The sequence below is a fragment of the Octopus bimaculoides genome, chromosome 11 (genome assembly GCF_046866305.1).
Source record: "Octopus bimaculoides isolate indiv1 chromosome 11, ASM4686630v1, whole genome shotgun sequence".
NCBI classification, from domain to species: domain Eukaryota; kingdom Metazoa; phylum Mollusca; class Cephalopoda; order Octopoda; family Octopodidae; genus Octopus; species Octopus bimaculoides.
The window spans coordinates 20,673,889-20,696,515 of record NC_142938.1 but is presented as its reverse complement, the minus strand read 5'-3'; the positions used below and the strand labels follow the sequence as shown (position 1 = coordinate 20,696,515).

General features: G+C 36.6%; 1 protein-coding gene across 7 annotated transcripts in view; it reads left to right on the top strand.

Moving 5' to 3' along the window:
* Positions 1–22,627, top strand: part of LOC106869305 (thyroid receptor-interacting protein 11) — a 212,144-nt gene that overhangs the window by 109,861 nt on the left and 79,656 nt on the right. For all 7 annotated transcript variants that reach the window (XM_089359614.1, XM_089359612.1, XM_089359613.1 and 4 more), the window contains 8 exons: positions 1,084–1,133; positions 2,664–2,757; positions 4,158–4,222; positions 8,823–8,862; positions 12,125–12,250; positions 14,973–15,030; positions 17,427–17,694; positions 18,380–18,442. In XM_089359614.1, coding sequence (XP_089215740.1) covers positions 1,084–1,133; positions 2,664–2,757; positions 4,158–4,222; positions 8,823–8,862; positions 12,125–12,250; positions 14,973–15,030; positions 17,427–17,694; positions 18,380–18,442 — 764 coding nt within the window. The remainder of the gene's footprint in view (positions 1–1,083; positions 1,134–2,663; positions 2,758–4,157; positions 4,223–8,822; positions 8,863–12,124; positions 12,251–14,972; positions 15,031–17,426; positions 17,695–18,379; positions 18,443–22,627) is intronic.

Here is a 22,627-nt window from a genome sequence, read left to right as displayed (position 1 = left end):
TTCAAATCCTGCTGAAGTCACCTTTTCCTTTCATCCTTCCAGGGGTTGATAAATATAGTACCAATGTAAGGCATTATGATTGACAGAATAATTGGCAGACCATTGGACAAAATGCCTTGTGTCATTCCTCCTGGTCTATATATCCTGAGTCCCAATTCTGTTGTCACTAATTTGTGTAGCAGATGTAATCCATCGCTTGGTTTAATATGACCATCGGTTCTCTAGATACCTGTAACAAAGTCCAATTTATTTCAAGCAGCTGGGGCATCTTTGAGGCCTTAAAAGGGTCATAGACATCACCTTTCCTCTTTACTCTTTTATTTGTTTCAGTCATTTGACTGTGGCCATGCTGGGGCACCGCCTTTAGGCGAGCAAATCGACCCCAGGATTTTGTAAGCCTGGTACTTATTCTATGAGTCTCTTTTGCCGAATCACTAAGTTCCAGGGACATAAACACACCAGCATCGGTTGTCAAGCGATGCTGGGGGGGGGGGGGGAACAAACATATACACACACACGTACATATACATATATATATATATATATATAAACATATATACGACGGGCTTCTTTCAGTTTCTGTCTACCAAATCCACTCACAAGGCTTTGGTTGGCCCGAGGCTATAGTGGAAGATACTTGCCGATGGTACCACGCAGTGGGACTGAACCCAGAACCATGTGGTTCGTAAGCAAGCTACTTACCACACAGCCACTCCTACGCCTAATCTTCGCTAAATGATTAAAATTAAGTTTATCCTTGTTAGCATGGGTTTGTAATTATAAGCACAATCCTCTTTCCTAAATTGGTTTATCCTTGTTAGTATAGATCTGCAATGTGCTTTATCACTGCAGACCCATGCGTCAGGCATATTGTCTGTGACACCCAGTATCCTGGAATCTAATCTCACTACTACTCTTCAAATCATTTATGGGTCCATCTCTTCCATGGCTACTACCTCCATCATTCCAATTTACAAACACTTTTGTTAGCACAGTCATCCCTTACTTCCCAGGATATTACATGCCACCCATGTCATTAGCAATTAATTATTTGACATTTTTGGATAATTTTCTTTTAATCAGGTAATGAAACGAAAGAAACTGTGGAAAGTGCGGAGGAAAAAAGGTTAAAGGTAAGGACAATGGTTTTTATTTTGATGTTGGGGGTACTGAAGATTTACAGTAAAAGAGAATATGAATGATATTCAAAATTCTGTTAAAAAGTCCTCTCTTTCTCTTTCATCATCATCATCGTTTAACGTCCGCTTTCCATGCTAGCATGGGTTGGACGATTTGACTGAGGACTGGTTAACCAGATGGCTACACCAGGCTCCAATCTGATCTGGCAGAGTTTCTACAGCTGGATGCCCTTCCTAATGCTAACCACTCCAAGAGTGTAGTGGGTGCTTTTACGTGCCACCGGCATGAAGGCCAGTCAGGCGGTACTGGCAAAGGGCCACGCTCGAAATGGTGTGTTTTACGTGCCACCTGCACACGACGTCCAGTCACTGTGGATATAACATAGTGTATACACTACACACGCACACATACAGGTATATATGTGTGTGTGTGTGTGTGTGTGTGTGTGGTCACATGTTCATGACTCAGTAGTTAGAGCATTGGGCTTACAATTGTGGGATTGTGAGTTCGATTCCGAGACCTGGCTGCCTGTTGTGTTCTTGAGCAAGACACTTTATTTCATGTTGCTTTGGTTCACTCAGCTGTAGAAATGAGATGCGACGTCACTAGTATCTACAACTATACCCACAAGTGTGTGTGTGTGTGTGTGTGTGTGTGTGTGTGTGTGTGTGTGTATATATATATATATATATATATACACACACACACACACACACATATATGTCTTGTGGATTACTTGTTCCTAAGTTAATATGCAAGTGACTGAGCGTTCTACAGACATATGCGTCCTTAGCATAATTCCCTTAGTGTGATTCAGCTTCTGACTTCATCTTTAGAATGACTGGTACTCTACACCTGAAGATATTCTAAACAGGTTTTGACTACTAATATATCTATATCTGTCTGTCTGTCTGTCTGTCTTTCTGCATAAACACACACACACACACACACACACACACACACACACACACACACACACACACACACGCACACACACTGTCTGTATTTATGTCTGTGTATGTGTGTAAGCTTCCATAGTATAGAATCGCCTCAGTTATTTTGCTTTCAGTTTCATTTTTTACTTTTTGAATATAATTTCATCTAAATTTAATTTAAAATGATAAAATATTTCCCCTTGAAAATTAGTCTTTATTCGATCATATTGTATAACCACCAAGAAATTTGATAATTTGGTATCATGTTTCCTGATATTACCCATGGTGGCAAAAGTATACCTACAAAGTTATCTGTCCCGTGACAGGTAACACTCTACTTTGTATGATTCACATTTAGGAAGCTTATGTGTTAAATAGAGCATGTATTATTCTGTATATTTTGCTGTTAATCAGACACTGCGATATAGAAACTTACTAGTATGCCTCACAGCCATTAAAGCTAGTTCGAACGTTTTATTCAATGGAGTTGATGTCTGGTACTTCCTATATTAATTTTATCCCTTTTGCTATGCCTTACAAGTTTTCCTTTAACTTTAACTTTTTTATTTTATTTATACTTGTTTCCAGAAACAATTAGAACATTCCGAAGATGAAATCAACAGACTGAACAGCTATATAAGTTCCATAGAAGATAAACTTAATCTCCAAGAAACAGCAACTAGTGAGTTTTTATGACCATCCTTTTGTTTATCCTAACCTCCTCGTCCTTCACTGCCTCCTCTTTTTCAGATAGATTCTTTACAGGGATATATATATACCAGAGACTACATTATATAAAATGTAATCCCCTATATTTAAAAGGTGTGGAGGTGTGTGGCCTAGTGGTTAGGGTGTCAGCATGATCGTAAGATTGTGGTTTCATTTCCTGGACCAGGTGACGCGTTGTGTTCTTGAGCAAAACACTTCATTTCATGTTGCTCCAGTCCGCTCAGCTGGCAAAAATGAGTAACGCTGTGATGGACTGGCATCCCATCCAGCTGGGTAACACGTACACCATTGAAACCGGGAAATGGGGCCCATGAGCCTGGCTAGGCTTTAAAAAAGGGTGCATTTGATATTTTATATTTAAAAGTATGATTTTTTAAGACGGTAGATTGTGATCTGAGGGAGATGTAGCTGTTATTTCATGTAGGATGAATTGCTGTATAAAAGGCTCTTTTATTGTCTGTGCTCATCAGTGTTGTAATTCTTGAGACAGTGTATATGTATATCTCAGATTACATTAGCCAGTGTGCTTTCCTTTAGTATGATTTGTGAAAAATTTGACTGTTATTCCTACCAGGATTGAAAACCACTTAGAAGCTCCCTTGTTCACTATTTTGTAGACTGGCTCCTATACCACCTACATCTCATCATTGGTAATTTTCTATCTTTGAACTTGTTTCTCTATTTTCTTAAATTCAGCATTGTCACCATCATTGTGGCTGCTGCAACTGTCAGTCACCAACACCAAGTTGGTGAATGAAGGGCAAATGTTGAGTGGATAATAAGCAGGAGAGATCAGGAAAAGTAGGTGACAACTGTAGAGACTGGCTTGAGCTGATGAGTGGATGTAGTGAATGGTGGATGAGGAGTGGTGTGGAGAAGTGCAACTGCAATAGAAGTGTCAGTTTCTTCTCACACTAGGGAGATATGTTTATCTTTTTTTGTCCTATGAAAATGTTTCGCGAGGTCACTGAAGACAGGGAAGCGGAGCACCTTTAAGTGGTTGCATAGCCCACTAGAAAGAGCTGTCGAAATATTTCCCAATCTAACTTCTGTCTTAGTAATGAAGGTATCAAGGATACAGTCTTAAACAAAGATGGAATGGTCATGACTTAAATACCTTTGATCATAGGGTCAGCTCAGTCAGGGTTGACTTGAGATGAACCACTACAACAACAACAGCAATATAAAAGAAATTTAAAATTTGTAAACACACCAGATCTGGTATATATTAACATATATATAACGTGTAAAATCAAAATGAATAAAGGTATCATTAAAAAATTACAAGAACACACACACACACAAACACACACACACACAAACATTTTTAAAGATATTTTTTGTTTGTTTCAGAAAATGATGTAGGTGTTCAAGAGAAGGGAGAAATAGTTGCAAATATCGAGAGCGACAAAGATAAAGTAAGTGTAAACTTTATATGATTTTTAATACACATAACTACAAGCTTACGTACATACATTCATGGCATCATCTTCTCTTTAGGCAGAATCACAACTGCACTGAGCGAACAAAATGCTTAGCAGCATTTATTCTGGTTCTTTGTTTTGTGTTCAAATGCTGCCAAATCCATCTTTGCTTTTCATCTTTTGAGGTTGATAAAACACATACCACCTCAGTATTAGGGTCAATGCAATTGTTTCCTTCTCGCCTCAAAATTGCTGGCTTTGTGTCAAAATTAGAAAGAGTTATTTCTTGATAATACTGTTGTTGTGGAACATCTAAGAATATCTTGTATTACTGGTGACACAAAACTCAGACATACAAATACACACACACACACACACACACACACACACACACACACACTCTCTCTCTCTCTCTTTCTCTCTCTCCCTCTCCCTTTTTCTCTCTCCCCTCTCTCTCTTCTCTAAAACTGGGCCTATCAAAAGCATTAGCACAAAAGAAAGAAAACCAGAACTTGTTTCTTTATTGCTTATGGTTTATGGAATATCCAAATAAAGATTTTGATACATCTTGGATGACATAGGAGTATTTATGGTTAACAAAGGCTGTAGCAGAATGTACTGACAACATTTACAGATCCCAGTATTGCTATATTCTCAAACAGGCTCATATCCACACCTTGCAGGTAACCTGCTAATGTCTTTACTGAGCTGGTTGGGTATTGCTCCAGCTGAACTGATGATTGATAGATATATACTTTCACTGCCATCATATATAGATATTTTCCTTTGCTGCCATTTATGTTGTTTAGAGATAATAATTGATTTACTGTCTTCTGTGTGACTCCGCACAAAATGTAAACTTTGGCTTTCATATTTACAGGGTTGATAACAGGAAGTACTAGTTTAGTACTGGGGTCAATAGTAGTAACTAACTCCCTCCCTCCTTCAAAATTTCTTGGCTGTATTCCCCTTTTGGGGCCAGTAAAATATGTAGCAGTCAAGTATTCGGGTTGATGTAATTGACTCCCCACCTCTCATAAACTGTTGACTGTATGCCAAAATTTGAAACCATTATTATTATTATTATTATTACTATTATTATTATTAAGGCGGCAAGTTGGCAGAACCGTTAAAGTGCTGGACGCAATGCTTAGTGGCATTTCATCTTTCTTTACGTTTTGAGTTCAAATTCCGCCAAGGTCAACTTTACCTTTCATTTTTTCGGAGTCAATAAATTAAGTACCAGTGAAACGCTAGGGTCAATTACATTGACTAGTTCCCTCCCCCAAAGTTTCAGGCCTTGTGCCTTTAGTAGAAAAGACCATTATTATTATTAAGGTAGTGAGCTGGCAGAATCATTATTGCACCTGACGAAATGTTCACCTGTTGCTATGCTCTGAATTCAAATTCTGCCGAGGTTGACTTAACCTTTCCATCCTTTCGAGGATGCTACCAAAATTGCTACCCTTGTGGCAAGCTGGCAGAATCATTAGCATACCAGGTGAAATACTTAGCGGTATTTTATCTGTCGCTACATTTTGAGCTCAAATTCCACTGAGGTTGAGTTTGCCTTTCTTCCTTTCGGGGTTGATAAACTAAGTATCACCTGAGTTCCAGGGTCAGTGTAATCAACTAGTTCCTTCCCCCAAAATTTTCAGGCCTTGTGCTTGTAGTCGAAAGGATTATTATTATTATTATTATCATTATTCCGCTGAGGTCGACTTTGCCTTTTAACCTTTTGTGGTTGATAAATTAAGTACCAGTTGTGTACTGAGGTTGATGTTATTGACTAGTCCCCTCCCCCAAAATTCCAGGCCTTGTGCCTTTAGCAGAAAGAATTATTATTATCATTATTATTATTATTATTATTATTATTATTATCATTATTATTATTATTATTATTATTATTATTATTATTATTATTATTATTATTATTATTATTATTTGATGAAAGCTCTCAGCTTAATTTGCTGGTTATGATGGAAAGTGTCAGCTGCCCACAGCCTGCAGACTAAGGCTGTACTTGTTTACAGATTATGCTTCAAGAACCATGTGGAGAACTCTTGCAGTTACTAGCAATGCTAATTTTTTAAAGTGTTCTTTCTTTACATTTGGACCAGTCTTTTTGAGCCATGTTGGTAGTTGAGTGCTAATACTTCCAAGTGAACCAATCATATCCACTCTCTTCATTGCTCATAACCTGTATATTTCCCACTTCAGTTTGTCATAGTTGTTCACTTTTTCTTCTTTCTCTTTGATCCTGTTGTAATTATTATTATTATTATTATTACTATTTTTTTTTTTTTGTGGTACCTTTGTTCTGTCCCTTCTGAATGTTAGTAACATAGTTTAAATGTAGCATTGATACATATACCCGCTCACACAGACTGTGCATGCAACCAAACATAATTGGGTCAGATGTGGTTCAAGTAACATATATCCCCTTCATTCCAGTTGTTCGGTCATGCATGACATTCATTTGTTCATTGTCTTCAATGAACAACTCTGAAGCATTCAGTCACCAGACAAACTTGACAGTTCTCAGCTGGATCATATCTTCTATCTTTTACTTGTCTCAGCCATTAGGCTGCAGTCATGCTAGGACAGACTGCACTCATGCTGGGGCCTCAGTATTTTCGTTTTTTCTTAAACCTCATACTCGGTACTTATTTTATCAATCTCTTGCCAAACTAATGAATTACAAGGACATAAACACAACAATACTGATTGTCAAGCTGTAGTCGGGAAGGACAAGAAATAAATAGACACAAAGACACACACACACACACACACACACATATAGATATTTATTAATCAATGAAATTCCGACTTAGTCTGATTTGCACATTTTATTATTTACAGTTTTTTACAATTTTACAATATTGAAATAAACTAGTACTTTCGTGTATTATGCAATTGTCAGGTTTATGTAGTGGCTCTCGTGGTCCACAGTTGACAACTGATATATATATATATATATATATATATATATATATATATATATATTCACATGCATATAAGAAAGGATGACCACTAAGTGGACTTCCGATATGCTAGAAAGAGATCATCCACTATCTAACCACAAAGAAAATAATGTTCTCTAGAAAAAATTCAGCAAATACCAGAACAAAAGCGGGCAAGACAAATGTCATTTGTCTCTAGCATATCAAAAGTCCACTTAGTGGTCATCCCTTCTTATACGCATGTAATACAATTTTTCTGAATTTTCAGATTTTTTATATGCTAGGCCACTGGTTTTAAATTAATGTTAATTAAATTTATATTCAATTTATCACCCTCAGTATATAAATATATATATATTTATGTGTGTGTATATATATATATATATATGTGTCTGTGTGTGTGTTTGTATATATATATATATATATATATATATATATATATATATATATATATATATTTATATAAACCATCATCATCATTCTAATCTCCATTTTCCTTGATGCCATGGGCTAAATGGTTTGCCCAGAGCTGGCAAGCAAGAGAGCTGCACTAGGTTCTAGTCTGATCTGGCTTGTTTTCTATAGTTAGATGCACTTCCTAGCACCAACTACTTCACAGAGTTTGTTCTAAAGTTTTCATGAATTATAAAGTTTTGGTTGCTGTTGGTTGTTTTTGTATCAGATCAGCTCTGATGAAGCAGAGCTGTGACCAAAAGCATTCCAGCCATGATCATTGCAGCTCTCGAAGGGTATCTTGTCCAGCACTATCTAATATGATCTCCCTGGTTTATGTCAGTGAGGTTTGATATAGAAAGGCAACTGCTATTTCTAGCATGTCAAATGAATTAAAGTTAGTTAAAGTTTCCTTCTCAAGTCATACTGACGCTTTAGGGCCAATTCCTCGGTTTCCATGGTGTATATATTTCCCACTTGAACGGGACGCTGATCTGTCACAGGATGACTAATTTTTGCCAGCTGAGTGGACTGGAGCAACATGAAATGAAGTGTTTTGCTCAAGAACACAACACCCGGTCCAGGAATCAAAACCACAATTTTATGATCATGAGTCCAACACCGTAACCACTAAGCCATGTGGCTCCACTGTCAAATGAATACTTAGAAGCTAGCTGTATGTATAATATATAATGTATGTGTAATATATATATGTATGTATAATATATAGGTAGATAGATAGAGAGATAAATAGATAGATATGTGTGTATATTTATATGCATATATGTATGTACACACACACACGTAGATAAATAGATAGATAGATGATAGATAGAAAGACAGACAGACAGATATGTGCATATATGCTTATATAGATAAATATATTTGTATGTACGTATGTGTATATGCATACATACACACACATATATGTGTATATATAAAGATATACATACGTATACACACATGCATACATGTACATATGCATGCGTACACATTAATGTTAAGGAAATGGATTATACGAAAGCATGCGCCAGCATATCTCACTCAATTGTTACCATGTTAAGAAATAATGAGTATGTCTGAGAGAAAGAGAGAGAGAGAGAGAGAGTGACAGTAAATGAATGTCTCTGTGTGCTCTTAATCCGTTCACATAACAAATATCCTTTTATTTATTTCAGGTGTACTACAGAGAAGAGAAAGGAGAAGGTGATTACCGAGGTGAGAAGTTTCTTTGAGAGTTCCTGTATTTTGTTGTCTAGTTAATTAACTGCTTACTGTGTTCCCCATCATACAAGTTGATGCAGTATATAAGCCGAGGTAGATCATCATCATCATCATCATCATCATCATCATCATCGTTTAACGTCTGCTTTCCATGCTAGCATGGGTTGGACGATTTGACTGAGGACTAGTGAACCAGATGGCTACACCAGACTCCAATCTGATTCGGCAGAGTTTCTACAGCTGGATGCCCTTCCTAACGCCAACCACTCCGAGAGTGTAGTGGGTGCTTTTATGTGCCACCAGCACGAAGGCCAGTCAGCAGGTACTGGCAACAGCCACGCTCAAAATGGTGTATTTTACGTGCCACCTGCACAGGAGCCAGTCCAGCGATATTTCAGTAAAAATAAAAATCAGTGCTTGAGTCTATACTCATTGTATAAATTACCCTCACCCACTTTCTCCCAGGTAACTATTCTACCAGAGATTTTTCTTTGACCCGCCTTTTTTGGGGTGTAAGTTTTAGTCTACAAAATTCGAAACGTAGGCTGGAAAATGCTGTCATTGTTTGAGGCTATCATTAATTGTTTCTATCTTTAACTCTTAATTTCTTGTAGTGCTTTCTGTATATATAAATCTCCACCCATGCTGACACAACATAAAAATCACCTAGTAAACTCTGTAAAATGGTTCGCGTTAGCAAGGGCATCCAGCCATAGAAACCTTGCCAAAACAAATGACTGGAATCTGGTGCAGCCCTCCACCTTACCTGTTCCTGTCAAACCATCCAACCCTGCCAGAGTGGAAAACGTATGTTTAATGATGATGATGATGATGTGTCCAGTATAAAAACCATAAAAAATATGACTATTGCATGAATTTGGATGAAATGTGGTGATAAAATGTAATGGTTGTTTGTATACATTGTGGATGTGGATTTTATATTCTGTTGTTAATTTTTGCCTGTTATCTTGTCAATGTCACCTGCCCAGACAGATTGAATAGAAGTAAGTTTACAATCAGGTGTTTTATCATATATATTTAGAAGATATTGATTCCTGGGCATCGATTTCCTGTCTCACATGAATTTGTGGTCCGGTTAGCCTCTGTAACTTGGCAACTGCACAACTACCATCAGAAAAAGGTATTCCAAGACATTTCCTCATTTCCTTCATTGATCTAACAATGGTAGTGTTGCCCTGTTGATGCACATCTCATAACCTGTGGTCTTATCACTCATCCTGACAAAAATTTCTTCAGGAGTAAACTGAAGGAGATGATTCAGCAGACTTTCCTTGTAAACTAAGAAACTTTGTAAGGCTCACATCACTAATGAAAGCATCAGTGCAACATTCTTCTGGTGGTTATATGATACAAACATACATGTGTGTGTATAAACACATAGTGGAGGCGCAATGGCCCAGTGGTTAGGGCAGCAGACTCGCGGTCATAGGATCGCGGTTTTGATTCCCAGACCGGGCGTTGTGAGTGTTTATTGAGCGAAAACACCTAAAGCTCCACGAGGCTGCGGCAGGGGGATGGTGGCGAACCCTGCTGTACTCTTTCACCACAACTTTCTCTCACTCTTACTTCCTGTTTCTGTTGTGCCTGTAATTCAAAGGGTTAGCCTTGTCACACTGTGTCACGCTGAATATCCCCGAGAACTACGTTAAGGGTACACGTGTCTGTGGATTGCTCAGCCACTTGCACATTAATTTCATGAGCAGGCTGTTCTGGTGATCGGATCAACTGGAACCCTCGACGTCGTAAGCGACGGAGTGCCAACAACAACAACATATACACATACATGCACACACATACACATTATATATGTGTGTGTATAATATATCTATGTGTATTTATATTTGAGAACTTTCCTAGTACTTTGGCTATGAAAAATACACTCAGTGTACGCACTCTGTAAACTGGTTGGTGCTTGGAAGGGCATCAAGCTGTTGAAACCAACCAAAAACAACACATACTACCACTAGTCTGTGATAGCAGCAGCTCTCAGTAAGAAAGAACTTGGACTGTAATGACCAGCATGGAAAGCAGATGTAAAAAGATGATGGTTAGGTGCAGGAGTGGCTGTGTGGTAAGTAACTTGCCTACCAACCACATGGTTCCGGGTTCAATCCCACTGCTTGGCACCTTGGGCAAGTTTCTTCTATTATATCCTTGGGCCGACCAAAGCCTTGTGAGTGGATCTGGTAGACGGAAACTGAATGAAGCCCATCGTATATATGTATATGTATATATATGTATGTATGTGTGTGTGTCTGTGTTTGTCCCACCAACATCGCTTGACAACCGATGCTGGGTGTTTACGTCCCCGTAACCTAGCGGTTCAGCAAAAGGGACCGATAGAATAAGTATTAGGCTTACAAAGAATAAGTCCTGGGGTCGATTTGCTCGACTAAAGGCGGTGCTCCAGCATGGCCGCAGTCAAATGACTGAAACAAGTAAAAGAGTAAAAGAGTAAAAAGTATTGATAACGTATTTGTGTGTGTGTGTGTGATTTTATGATAAATTGCCAAATGTTCAATATGCTAGAAGTGTGTATGTTCTGTTATAACTTTCTGCTGGATTATTTCCTCAGGGTTAATGGATATCTTTTACTTGACTCAGCCATTAGGCTGCAGTCATGCTAGGACAGACTGCACTCATGCTGGGGCCCCAGTATTTTCTTTTTTCTCAAGCCTTGTACTCGGTACTTATTTTATCAATCTCTTGCCAAATGAATGAATTACAAGGACATAAACACAACAATACTTTTGCTTTTATGATATATAGATAGATAGATAGATAGATAGATAGACAGGTACATACATACAAACATACATACACACACACACACACATACATACATGCATGTATGGAAGTCTGGAAATGAACAGCCTCACTTGTATGACAATGCTCATTTACAGCTTTCATGTGATGTCTGTACAAGGGTACGTACACACACACACACACACACACACACTTTCTCTTCCTCTCTCCTCCGTCTCTCTCTCTCTCTCTCTCATATATGTCTGTATGAATATGATGGGCTTCTTTCAGTCCCCAGTTTCTGCCTACCAGACTGACACACTTGGCATTGGTCAGCTCAGAGCTGTAGTTGGTGGTACTTGCACAAGATGCCATGCAGTGGGACTAAATTTGTAGCTATGTGGTTGGGAAGTAAACGTTATACGCACACGCCCATGCTTACACACAAAATACACACACACATGTTTGATGTCTTTTGTTGCTTTTCCAGAAACTTTTGAAGCTCTAAGGAATGAAATTGCTGACCTAAAGAACCAAAATTTTGTTCTCGTCAAAGAAAATGGCAACTTGAAGAAACATTTGGAAGAAAACTCAAAGCCGATTGACGAATTAGAAGGTAAGCTAAATATATCACGTGCCATTGTGTAGCTCCAGGTCAACCTTGATCAAGTAAACCTGTGATTTAAGGCTATCCATCCATGACTAACCTACCTTTATGTATAAAGGGGACTATATAATCCAACATGTTGTCTTTTTTTTTAAGACAGTAGGATGTGATTTTTATATAGTGAATAAAAACGACTCAGCTACATTGCTGTTAAACTCAGATACACATCATCATCATTATCGTTTAATGTCCGCTTTCCATGCTAGCATGGGTTGCACGATTTGACTGAGGACTAGTGAAACCAGATGGCTACACCAGGCTCCAATCTGATTTGGCAGAGTTTCTACAGCTGGATGCCCTTCCTAATGCCAACCACTCCGAGAGTGTAGTGGGTGCTTGTACGTGCCACCGGCACGAAGGCCAGTCAGGAGGTACTGGCAACGGCCACGCTCGAAATGGTGTATTTTACGTGCCACCTGCACAGGAGCCAGTCTAGCGGCACTGGCAACGATCTCGCTTGAATGTCTTTTCATGTGCCACTGGCACAAGTGCGACGATTACGCTCAAATGGTGAGGACCAACTAAAGCTAATGGATGACAGAGATTTCTGGTGTAGCATTGTTAAATTCATCTCATCTCAGTTGTGGTTGCTTGAAGAAGAAGGAGATTGTGATCTGATGGAGAATTGGCTGTTATTTCTAGCAGGGCAAGTGACTATGTGGGCGCTTTGTTATTGACTTGAAATAATTCCAAGTGCAGTGACATGACCTTTAAAAGCCCTCCTAGAATTTTGAATTTCATGTAAAAAGCACTGGTGCCAATGCCAGCTAAAATGCATTAGTGCTGGTGCCAGGTAAAGAAAAAGAAACACTGGTGCTGGTACCAGGCAAAAAGCATTGGTGTTGCTGCCAGGTAAAAAGCACTGATGATGATGCCACATAAAAAGCTCTGGTGATGATGTCATGTAAAAAGCACCTAATACTCTCTGTAAACTAATTGGCATTAGGAAGGGCATCCTGCTGTAGAAACCAAACCAAAACAGTCTGGAACCTGGTGCATCCTCTGACCTTGCCAGTTCCTGCCAAGTTATCCAGTTCATGAAAGCATAGAAAATGGACGCCACTGCATAGTGCCAAGGACTCCAAATATGCCATCAAGATGTAGGACAAGATACTGCAATAGCCTGGGCTTCAGAGGTCCACAGCCCTTCAATATCCTCTCAAAGGACCTGAGAGACCTGCATGGGGTGGATGTAGGTATCTTCAAAATAAAGCTGGACCTCTTCCTGTCAAGTGTCCCAGATGAACCAACTTCGCGGCAAGAGGTGCAGATGAGGGCAGCTGCATCAAACTCTCTCATGCATCAAATGTCAATTCCTGAAAAGCATCCGTGAAGTAAAATTATGTAGCAACACCAAATGGTGGTGCCCCAGCATGGCCACAGCTCATGAGCTGAAACTAGATAAAATGAAAAATGAAAAAATGAAGTGATAGAGATGATGATATTGTATATATGTGTGACTTCATGCCAGCAGGTAAAATATGATTGGGTATAGAATTGTAGAAGTTGGAAGTTGTGGGGAGGAAGGACTGTATTAAATAATTTATATGAGATCAGGGAAGTGAATCACTATTATAAGTATTACATGAGATGAGAGACAAGAAGAGTGAACATTCCAACTAATTAGTTCAAATTGAGCAAAGGTCATCATAGTAACAGTGGCAGAGACTGAGAAATAAAACAATGTCAACTAATGTATTTGGTTGGTGAACGAGTTTTTTGACAATCAGTTCTGTGGCTCATCTTTTATATACAGTTTAGGATGTGTGTTTAGCATCATTACTAACCAGTATCCTTTACTTGTTACCAGTACATCTGTTCTCGTTTATCACTGATTCATTTATCACTGATTTGGGATAACATGGTATGCTTGATTGGGAACCATGTTATGCTTATCGCAAAACACAGGTCAGCAATCAGTCAAAGAGTTTGGTTATTATGAGACTTTTCAGATCACATGTTATTTACTTTAAATATTTCCCCAAACATGAAACAATAACATTATGTTATGGAGGTGTTATTTGGGTATGTTAGAGGGATAACTTGAAGTTTTGAAATGAAATCTGTTTTACCCATCTGTTCTAGTATTCATTTATCATTGATGTATATAACATTTTTCTTTTTCTTTTTCCCTCCTCCTTTGTGGAACCTAACCTCCATGATAAACGATGACAAATGTACTAGCCTCTCGTGTTTCTGAGTAGAGCAATTTACCCTTCATTGCCTCACTTTCCTCTAGCTGTCCGAGTCTGAAATATGTACTAGATGATACATATTATTTCCTCTCTATATAGATTCCTCTTTTACTCATTTCGTTTGGGAACTGAAAACTAAGTAATACATATATTTTTAAAAATGTATTTCTGGACATAAACAAGTTTCATTTTTGTGTTTTTTAAGTACAGAATAAAGAATGTTTAAATTTTTTATTAAGAATCTTGTAATAATACGTATTTAATTAAAAGTGTATCAGAATTTATTTCTGCTAAATTATTTTTATAAATAAAAAGAAAAATACATCGTTTCTGAAAAAAGAATGAAAAAGAAAAATAGTGAAGTAATTATCTCCCTTAGACACTAGATAAATCTTTAATGTTAGAGGTGAGCAAATATATGCCGCTACTATGCACTCACACATACATGTAATGATTTTTTTTTTTTTTTTCCCCAGGAAACATGAGTTGGGACCATTACGATGAATTAGAAGGAAGTTCTAATGTTCTTCAGCGGTAAGTATTCCTGGTTTTCATGCAAAGAATAAACATCTGGTTTTGGAACTCATTATTTTTTTCTCTACTCAGTGCTGAGGAAAGCATTTGTCTTAATGCCATGCCCTTTCTACAAGTCCTTATAATTAAAACACAATTTTTTTTTATTCACGTAATAGTGGTTTATCTCCTCTCTAGTAAGACAACTATTTCTGTCCCTTTATCATACTCTAACCCTCTCACCTGGCACACAGCCACTTCTCTGTTCCACTCCCTCTCTCTCTCAACTAGAGGGTCTTTGTCTTGCAAGTTACTTGGGAACCCCAATGGTGCTGGTGCCATATAAAGAGTAACTGTGCCGGTGCCACATAGAAAGCACCTGTGCGCGTGCCATGTAAAAAGGCACTTATGTGGGTGCTACATAAAAAGCACCCAATACATCCTGTAAAGCGGTTGGTATTAGGAAGGGCATCCAGCCATAGATATCAAGCCAAAAGAGATGATTGGAGCTGGTACAGCTCTCTGGTTTGCCAGCTCCTGTCAAACCATTCAACCTATGCCAGCATGGAAAACAGACTTTAAGTGGTGGTGGTAGTGGTGGTGATGATGATGATGATGATGATTGTATAAATAATATTCAGTTTGAATGAGGGCCATAATTATTTCCAGCCTCAGCCAAATATATTGGAAGAGAAGTAAATAGTTGAATAACTGGTATTTTTTTGATTCCAGTTAACCACAACATGTTGGACTTAGAACACAGACCTGGAACTAATACCATAAGGAATTTTGCTTAATGCTCTACTGATTCTGTTAATTTCTAATATAAGCAGAGGGTCAGATATTTAGTAGGAGGGGTCAGTTGATTAAATTGAAACGTTGTAATTTTGTTTGTTTCAAAGGAGAGTAGTACAGTGGGTGTATATAACTTTTTTCTCCATCCACTGAATTTCTATATCTTCTGCTATCATCAGAGATGTCAACAAAATTTTGCAAAAATTCTTTCTGAAACAATCATATATTTTTTTGTTATAAGTACAGTGTAAAGGCACATGGCTCAGTGGTTAGGGTGTTGAGCTTATGATCGTGAGGTAATGAGTTTGAATCCCAGACCGGGCTGCGTGTTGTGTTCTTGAGCAAAACACTTTTTATTTCACGTTGCTCCAGTTCACTCAGCTGTAGAAATGAGTTGCAACATCACAGGCGCCAAGCTGTATTGGCCTTTGCCTTTCCCTTGGATAACATCAGTGACATGGAGAGGGGAGGCCGGTATGCATGGGCGACTGCTGGTCTTCTATAGAAACAACCTTGCTCTGACTTGTGCCTGGGAGGGTAACTTTCTAGGTGCAATCCCATGATCAGTCATGACCAAGGGGGGTCTCATCATAAACACAGTATGTAATTTTATATATATCTTGATAAGTGCATTTGCTGTAAACTGTTAGTTTTCGAGTCACTGATGTAGCTTTCCAGCTGTTATAAAACAATATAATTAGTGAGAAAGGATCTTCAGATGCTGGGCCTCAGTGAGGAAATGACAAGGGACTGAGAGATGTGACAATTTGCTGTTCTTGATAAGACATGTCAAGCTAAGTAAAATTGCTGCTTCTACAATAACAAACTTGTCCTTCAGGTGCCAGTACCACTGAAAAGGCATTTGTGTCAGTGCTGTGTTAATGCATCCATGCTGGTGGTTCATAGAAAGCATACAGCACGCTCTGTTAAGTGGTTGGCATTAGAAAGGGCATCCAGCTGTAGAGACCATGCCACACCAGACTGTTGGAGTCTGGACAGCTCCCTACTAGCCAGCTCTATGTCAAACCATCCAACCTATACAAGCATAGAAAGAGAACACTAAATGATGATGATAGATGACTACTGTGTGTTATTTCTTTACTACCCACAAGGGGCTACACACAGAGGGAACATACAAGGACAGACAAACGGATTAAGTTGATTATATCGACCACCAGTGCATAACTGGTACTCATTTAATCGACCCCGAAAGGATGAAAGGCAAAGTTGACCTCGGCAGAATATGAACTCAGAACGCCCGGCGTGCTAACGTTTCTGCCAGCTCGCCGCCTTATATGATTACTGTGTGTGTGTGTGTGTGTGTGTGGTATAATAAGTTGGCTTTCTTTTACACTGAGTAGAATTTAACCATTTGTTGAATCTAGATTTATGTTCCACTAAAAATATCCCTTGAAAGCATTGCTCCAGTTTGGTCCCAATCCAAAGACCGAAGCTAGTAAAATAAAATAAAAGAAGATAATATTCTGATTAAATTGTCTCATATATACATATATACATTTGCATTCACTCAAGCATACATACAAATGCACACACATACATACTCACTCACTCACCTGCATAATATGGTGGTGATATATGAAACTGGTTCTTTCTGTTTTTAGTGCCTCACATAGACCGTTTGAGGACAGTTCCATGCATGGTTTGGATGAGAACGACTGCCAAAATAGGCATGCCTCTAGATCAGAGATGCAAGAACAGATGTCTGCTCTGCAGAATCAAGTTGAAAAATATGAGAGGGAGATGGAGCGTTTTGAGTACCTCAAGTCTGATTGGCAGCTTGAGAAAGAAGCTCTTGAAGATGTCCTTATGAATTTGCGGAATCAACTGAAAGATAAGGAGTCTGCTAACAATTTGGCTCAAGACCAAAAGGTGAGTGAATTTTTATTTCATTTAATCTTTAATACTGCCGTAGTGGTTCTTGGTAGTTGGTTATGTACGTGCTGTGGTAGCATCATCTGTTTATTTAGCTACCTATAGAACTCCCACTCTATCTACATATCTAGCTACCTATACTCACTAAATGACATTTTTTTTGACTTTTTACATTCTGAGTTCAAATCTATTTGGCAAACATGTGTGTAAACTAAAAACAAACAAAAAGCTTTATTTGGCTGAGTGTGTATAGACTAAGTGAAGGGAAAATAAGTCACATATTTTAGTATATCAATTTATAATCTTCTTGATCGGTTGAAATTCCCTAAAGTTTCTGTTTTCACTAATCAGAACTGATGTTACCGCAACTGTAGTCAAGCTCAACTCTGAAAGCATGTTAAGGATATATATTTAATGCAACAGTTTATAATTCAAAAATAATAATTACAAATTCTTATCATAAAATTGAGCAAGCCAGATCTGCTTGTGACTAGGCTAAACATTGCCAAAGGCCAGATCTGGCTTGCAGGTTATGTGTTCAACCCTTTTGCATTAGATGTTCAGCTCTCTTTGTATTTATAATTTCAAACAAATTGTACCTATTAAAAAAAGATTTAAAAAAATAATAATTTTGTTCTTTTTTTCTTTTCTTTTTTTTTTTTCTTTTTTATTTGTGGGTTAGGAGGAACTAGCTGAAGTTGAACGGCAAGAGAAAAACAATGATGATGACATATCTTTTGAAACGGTAAATAGACACCTTTTTCTTCGGTGAAGAAATAATTCCTATACATGATTTTAAATTTAATTTATGCTCATCTATAAATATCTTTTACTTTCTCTCTCTCTTTTTCTCTCTCTCTCTCTCTCTCTCTGCTGAACTTAAGTTAAATTTAATACAAACCAATGATTCAGTGTTAGATTGACTAGTGAAAGAACAGAACTGCTTATTTGGATTGAGAATTACTTTTCTCTAGTTTCTTTCATTCTTTGTGTTTATAAACCTTTTTTTTTTCTTAAATTTTGTTTTAAAGTCTGAAATTTTCAGTTAGTTTTTATTTGGAATTGTATAAGATATTCTTGTAGATTGGAATAGAAATGTGATAAGTAAGAGAACATATGGAGTATATATATATATATATATATATATATATATATAATCTATATAAGGGCATTATTATAAAATAAAGCCTCACGCTTAGAGGGACTTAATAAGTCAAAACTACCAAAATAAGCACATGTTTACCGATCGCGGGGAATGCAACCTTCAAAGCTAACGTCTTAAAAACTTTTAACTTAACGGCAAGCCACTGGTTTCATAATTAATACACCAAAACTATGCAGTAAGCTGCATCTTTTATTCATCAGTGCACGGCATAGTTTTGGTGTATTAATTATGAAACCAGTGGTTTGCCGTTAAGTTAAAAGTTTTTAGGAGGTTAGCTTTGAAGGTTGCATTCCCCGCGATCGGTAAACATGTGCTTATTTTGGTAGTTTTGACTTATTAAGTCCCTCTAAGCGTGAGGCTTTATTTTATAATAATGCCCTTATATAGATTATATTATATATATTTATAGGAAAAAATGATGGTTTTTTTTCCTTATGAGGTTTTTTTCACGCTGACTACTTGATAAATTCTTAAAAAGATTTTATCTTTATATTATATTATATATATATATATATATATATTAATAAATCCAAACTGAAATTCAATAAAAAAAAAGAACTAATATATTATGTATCAGATATAAATTTTAGTTGTGAGTTGTCATTGTTTTTTTGCATTTTTTTATTAACCCTTCAACTATGAAGTTGAATTTCCTGGATATTCCTGTAATAATGTTAAATATCTCTCAGAAAATAGAACTCAATACAATCGACATATCTCAGTAAAAATAATTTCAAACATGATATTCTTCCACAAAAGATAGATTGGTAAGATTGGTATATAAAACCGCTTTCTGTAGTTTGAAGGTAATGAAAATTTGAGTGGAGACATCAGATTTCCATAGTAGTAGTAGTAGTATGGGCAGATGTCCTGTAACAGCACATCACTCCATCTACCATTTGTTGGTGGTTCCCTATTCCTGGTGGATGACACTTCTGCACCACTCCGGTGATAACCCTCTAACCCATGGATCTGTTTGAGCAGTGGTTGCTAGCGAGAGTTTTTTATGAGGTCAAAGTGCAAATGCTACCACAACCTCTTTTAGTTTCCTTTTATGACATGCAGAGGAAACGGGTTTATTGTCTCTTCTTTCGCATGCTGGTCCCCACTCAGCACTTATTTCTGCAGTAAAGGGGTTACATTCCACTTTTAGATGGAAATTTAATGTTTGGTTTCAAACAATAAATTCGATATTCTCAAGGTGAAAAATACAGAAGCTAAATCTTAATCTTTGCAACAAAGAAATTCAACAGAATAAATTTTGTAGACTCACACAACAGTGTTAACCATGAATTATATTGTAGAACTCAAAGAAAATCAAGATTCTGGCATTCAGCATCAATGGCAATCATTTGATTCCTCACTAATTATTTCATATATCCATCTCAATTTAGTTTTGTTTTTTCTTCTCAGTTTAATAATGTTGCATGTAACATAATGTATACTTTCACTTGATAGCATTCTGTTGTGATTAATTGGTTAAATTTAATTTAGAATCAATTTGTGACTGTTATTTAACTAATTATATTCGTACTAATTACTAACTGATCTTGTTAATTGTACATCACAGTAACTTTTGGTAATTCTCCACCAGTATCAAGTAATATAAGAGATTGATTGTTGTTACTAACGTTTACTGTCATGGTTACCTTGGTAATTAATCTGTGACATCACTGGTATCTTATAATTAATCTGTGACATCATTATTATCTTTACTAGTTAATTGGTGATATTATTCTTATCATACTAGTTAAATGATGACATCATTGTAACCTTACTGCCTAATCTATATTACCTTCCTTTGTAAACTAATTTTTGATGTAGTTGTTACCTTATTAACAAACGTACATTTTTTTCACTAGTATTAATTAGTTGATGACATCACTGCTTCCTTACTAATGAATGTATGGTTACTAACTGGCTAATGATCTCACTGATATCTTACTCTTGTGAACACTTTACTATCCAATCTATAATATTTACCTGCTACCATTTGATATTATTACTATATAATATCACTCTCAGCTTAATTTATTCTTCCAGCTTACGTTGACATCATATATCTTTCCTCTAGCTGCTAAGAAAACAATCGCCAGAAAAACAGGACAGCCAATTTGACAGTATTCCCTACTTACATCTAAAAAAAAAAAACAAACAGAAACTGTTATTTAGAAACTTTATCAATCTACTTTTCATTATTATTCAATTAATATTATGACCTTGTAACAACCACCCTTGTCATTTGCTAAGAAGAGAAAGGTTGGCTTGCCTTCTCCAACACAGCAGTTGGACATCTCTCATAAAACAACTGCTGCGTCTCAACTTGCAAACAAGGGAGCACAAACACCCTTGTTCTCTCTAAGCCTGTTAAAGGTTTTGTTTATATTTCAAGTGAAACAGACAGGGTCAGGGGTAGTTTGCATCCCTGGATTTGAAACACATTGATAAAGCTATTCATTCTAGATTAAAATATTAAGGCAGTAAGCTGGCAGAATCATTAGCAAACTGGACAAAATGCTTAGCAGTATTTCATCCATCTTTACAGTTTTGAGTTCAAATTCTGCCAAAGTCGTCTTTGCCTTTTTTATTCTTTCAGGGTCAGTAAAATAAGTATCAGTTGAACACTGGGGTCTATGTAATCGAATTACCCTCTCTCCCAAAATTGCTGGTCTTGTGCCAAAATTTGAAATCTGTATTTCTTCAGATTATGATATTTTCAAATATATCTCACCTTCTTACAATAAAAAGCTGTCTACAAGTAATAATGTGAAACTCAGAGTTAAGGTTGTGTAAAATCTCAGTGTGATTTGCTGTTATTATAAATTCTACTTCAGGTATTGAGTAATATATATATATATATATATATATATATATATATATATATATATATATATATATATATATATATATATATATATGTGCCGTTTCTTTTTTGATAGGATCAGCATATGTATATGTGTATGTGTGTGTGTGTGTATATATATATGTATGTATACATACACGTGTGTGTGTGTGCTGTGTGTATATTAAAGTACTTAATACCTTTGTGAGGTAGGAATATTTCATATGCAGTATCTTATAATCTTTGAAATATCAACTTAAATTTCATATTTAGTGAGAGTTACCTGGCTATCTCATATTACCATTGGCCATCTTGAGGCACAACTCAGGCTGAAGGAGACAGGGACAACAGCTGGGACTAAATGAAGCTAGTTGTCTTTCTCTAAACCTAACTTAAATTGTCTATAAGATTGTAAGATACTCTATGTATGTGTGTGTGTGTGTGTGTGTGTGTGTGTATATATATATATATATATATATATATATATATATATATATATATATATATATATATATATATATATATATATATATCTGTAAAAATATGTGACACTTATTTGGTAGCCATGATAAAACTCCGAGCGAGTTTCAGATGCCAGGGTGGGAACTCGGATTTTTATCATGGCTACCGAATAACTGTCACATATTTTTACAGATAGATTCCTCTATTTACATAATATCGAGGTCTCTTTCTTTCTTTTGTTGTCCTTCCTATCAATATATATATATATATATATATATATATATATATATATATATATATATATATATATTTATAAATCTATGTATGTCTACATATTAGTGTGTGTGTGTGTGTATATATATATATATATATATATATATACACATATATATATATACATAAATATATATATATACACACATATATATATACATATATATATATATATATATATATATACA